At 51.5% G+C, this 2178-nt stretch overlaps 1 protein-coding gene across 1 annotated transcript in view; it reads right to left on the reverse strand.

Moving 5' to 3' along the window:
• Positions 1 to 2178, reverse strand: part of LOC102379687 (lysozyme g-like) — a 17094-nt gene that overhangs the window by 389 nt on the left and 14527 nt on the right. The window contains 1 exon segment of the mRNA XM_014521164.1: positions 1227 to 1365. Within this exon segment, the coding sequence (XP_014376650.1) occupies positions 1227 to 1365 (139 nt within the window).

Consider the following 2178-nt stretch of genomic DNA (forward strand, 5'->3'; position numbering starts at 1 on the left):
GCATTCCCCCCACCCCCACAACACCCTGGAGCCTACGTCCTACCTGTCACTGCCAACAGTGCACATCCCCAGCCCTGACCCTGGCCTGCCTGGAGCCCACTCCGGACTTGCCCCAGCTGGAGTGGACCAGCCAGAACCCATATATATAACCCTGACCCTGGCCCACCCCATGCCTACTCCAGACCGTCTACCAATGCTGAGCAGTGGCAGTGGCCAGTCAGCATGGTGTGGGGGGCATGGCCCCTCCCCCTCACTGCTGCTAGACTCTTCTTGCTGCAGCTGGCCAGAGCCCATTCCCAAGCTGTCCTGTGGCTCCTTTCCACCACCATCACTGCCACCTCTGGGCCGCCCAGCAGGGCAGCAGTAGCAGTGCAGAGGAGCCACAGCGCAGCCTGGACGTGGGCTCTGGGCAGCTGCATTAAAAAGGGCCCAGCAGAGGCAAAAGGGAGGGGCTGCTTTTCCCCTGCACTGAGCAGCAGCTTCTGCCTGGCTGCTGTCACTGCTCAGCATGGGTGGGTGAGTCTAGAGCAGGCACAGGGTGGGCTGGGGGCAGGGCTGTGTGTGCAGGTTCTGACTGGTTTGGAGCTGGTCTGCTACAGCAGGCCAAGTCCTGTGTGAAGCAGGGAGGGGTTGTGGCTGTGTGCGTCGGTCCCTGCGAGTACCATGGGGCTGGGGTGAGCAGTGGTGGCAGCCAGAAGGAGCTGCCACTACCTGGGCTGCCTAGAAGGGCAGTCCAGCTGTGCAGCTGCCCAGCCCCGCTGTGTGCCCAGGAGGCTGTGGGACATGCCCTGGGCCTAATGGTGTCTGGGCTAGGTAAGACCAACGGACATGCTGTGGGGCTAGATAAAGTCCCTCCATGAGCTGAATCTGACCCGTGGGCCGTATTTTGCCCATTCCTGTTTTACATTCACAGACATCAGTAGCTTGTATTTGACCAATTATGTTGAAAGAGGAATTCTCATCCCTTGGGCAAGGCCTATTCTTGATAAAACACTAAGGCCCAATAACATAGTTACTTTTCATTTAACCTGAAAATGACTGATTAATCTCATTTCAGTGCATAAGATATGGGAAATCCAAAACTGGAAGCATTGCATCAATGATTAAAAAATGAGGTTTTTGCTAAACTTGATCAAACAAAAAATAAGTAACAAAAATTCGTGAAATCTGATTTTTGTCTTAGATTTTTCCTTATGTCCTGGCTGTAATACAATCAATAACTGTACCTTTCAGCTGTTCCTCTTTAGTCCATCTTGGGAACTTTCTCTGGATTGTCCTGATCATATTAACAAGGATTTGTGTTCCTTGAAGAACATGTGTTTTAGAGTTCCATTGACCAACAATTTTATGATACCTTTTATCAACCTGGAAGAGACCAACAAAATGTTAATTCTCTGTGGTAGACCAGTGTTTCATGAAGTTTATTTCCCTCTCATTATATTCAACATTATTTTATCTATCACTTTCTTTTTTTTTATAAATGAATCAATTTTTGTCAAAATCCCTCCCCTTCTGCATAGACACCATGGGTTGTACCTGGTATTATCCTAACAGCATAGGAGCTATCCCTGGAACCCAGGAGCTCATCCTCTCAAGTGAGTGCCCTCTGGCAGCCCCCTGGCAGCCCACAGGCCTCATATTGCTCAAGGGGGCTACTCTCAAGTTGGAGCGCCCTTTTTTAGGAGATGTGTGTTGGAATCCCTTGTTACAGAGGTGTGAATGGAACTGGCGTTGTGGGTGAGTGCCACCAGTACTTAGGTAAAAGGACACCCACAATCACCAACTCTCCCTGGATTTAACATAAAATGTAGCTGCTCTTGCTGTTTGTTGACCCTGCCCCCCAACAGGCAATTGGTAAGCTTGTTCAGAGGGTACCTCCTGGACTGAATTCTTCAGAAGACACTGTACTGTTGAGTTTGTGGATCTCAACGAGACTTTGATCTGAGTTGCTCAGCCCTTTCAAGGCTGAAGTGATTGTAGGCACTGTTGCCAGTGCCATGGCTCTGGTACTTGGACCCTTTGCACTCTAAGGGTGCATCCACATGAGCGCACCTGTGCCTCTTGCTCCGCCTCAAACCCCTTTGTGGGGGCTGCAGCAGCTGGTGGGGATGGGGCCAGGTGGGGCAGCAATTGGGGGGCTGGGGTGGGGCATGTGGGCCTTGCAGGGGGGGGGGTAGG

Source organism: Alligator sinensis, unplaced genomic scaffold, assembly GCF_000455745.1.
Source record: "Alligator sinensis unplaced genomic scaffold, ASM45574v1 scaffold144_4, whole genome shotgun sequence".
In the NCBI taxonomy this organism is placed as follows: domain Eukaryota; kingdom Metazoa; phylum Chordata; order Crocodylia; family Alligatoridae; genus Alligator; species Alligator sinensis.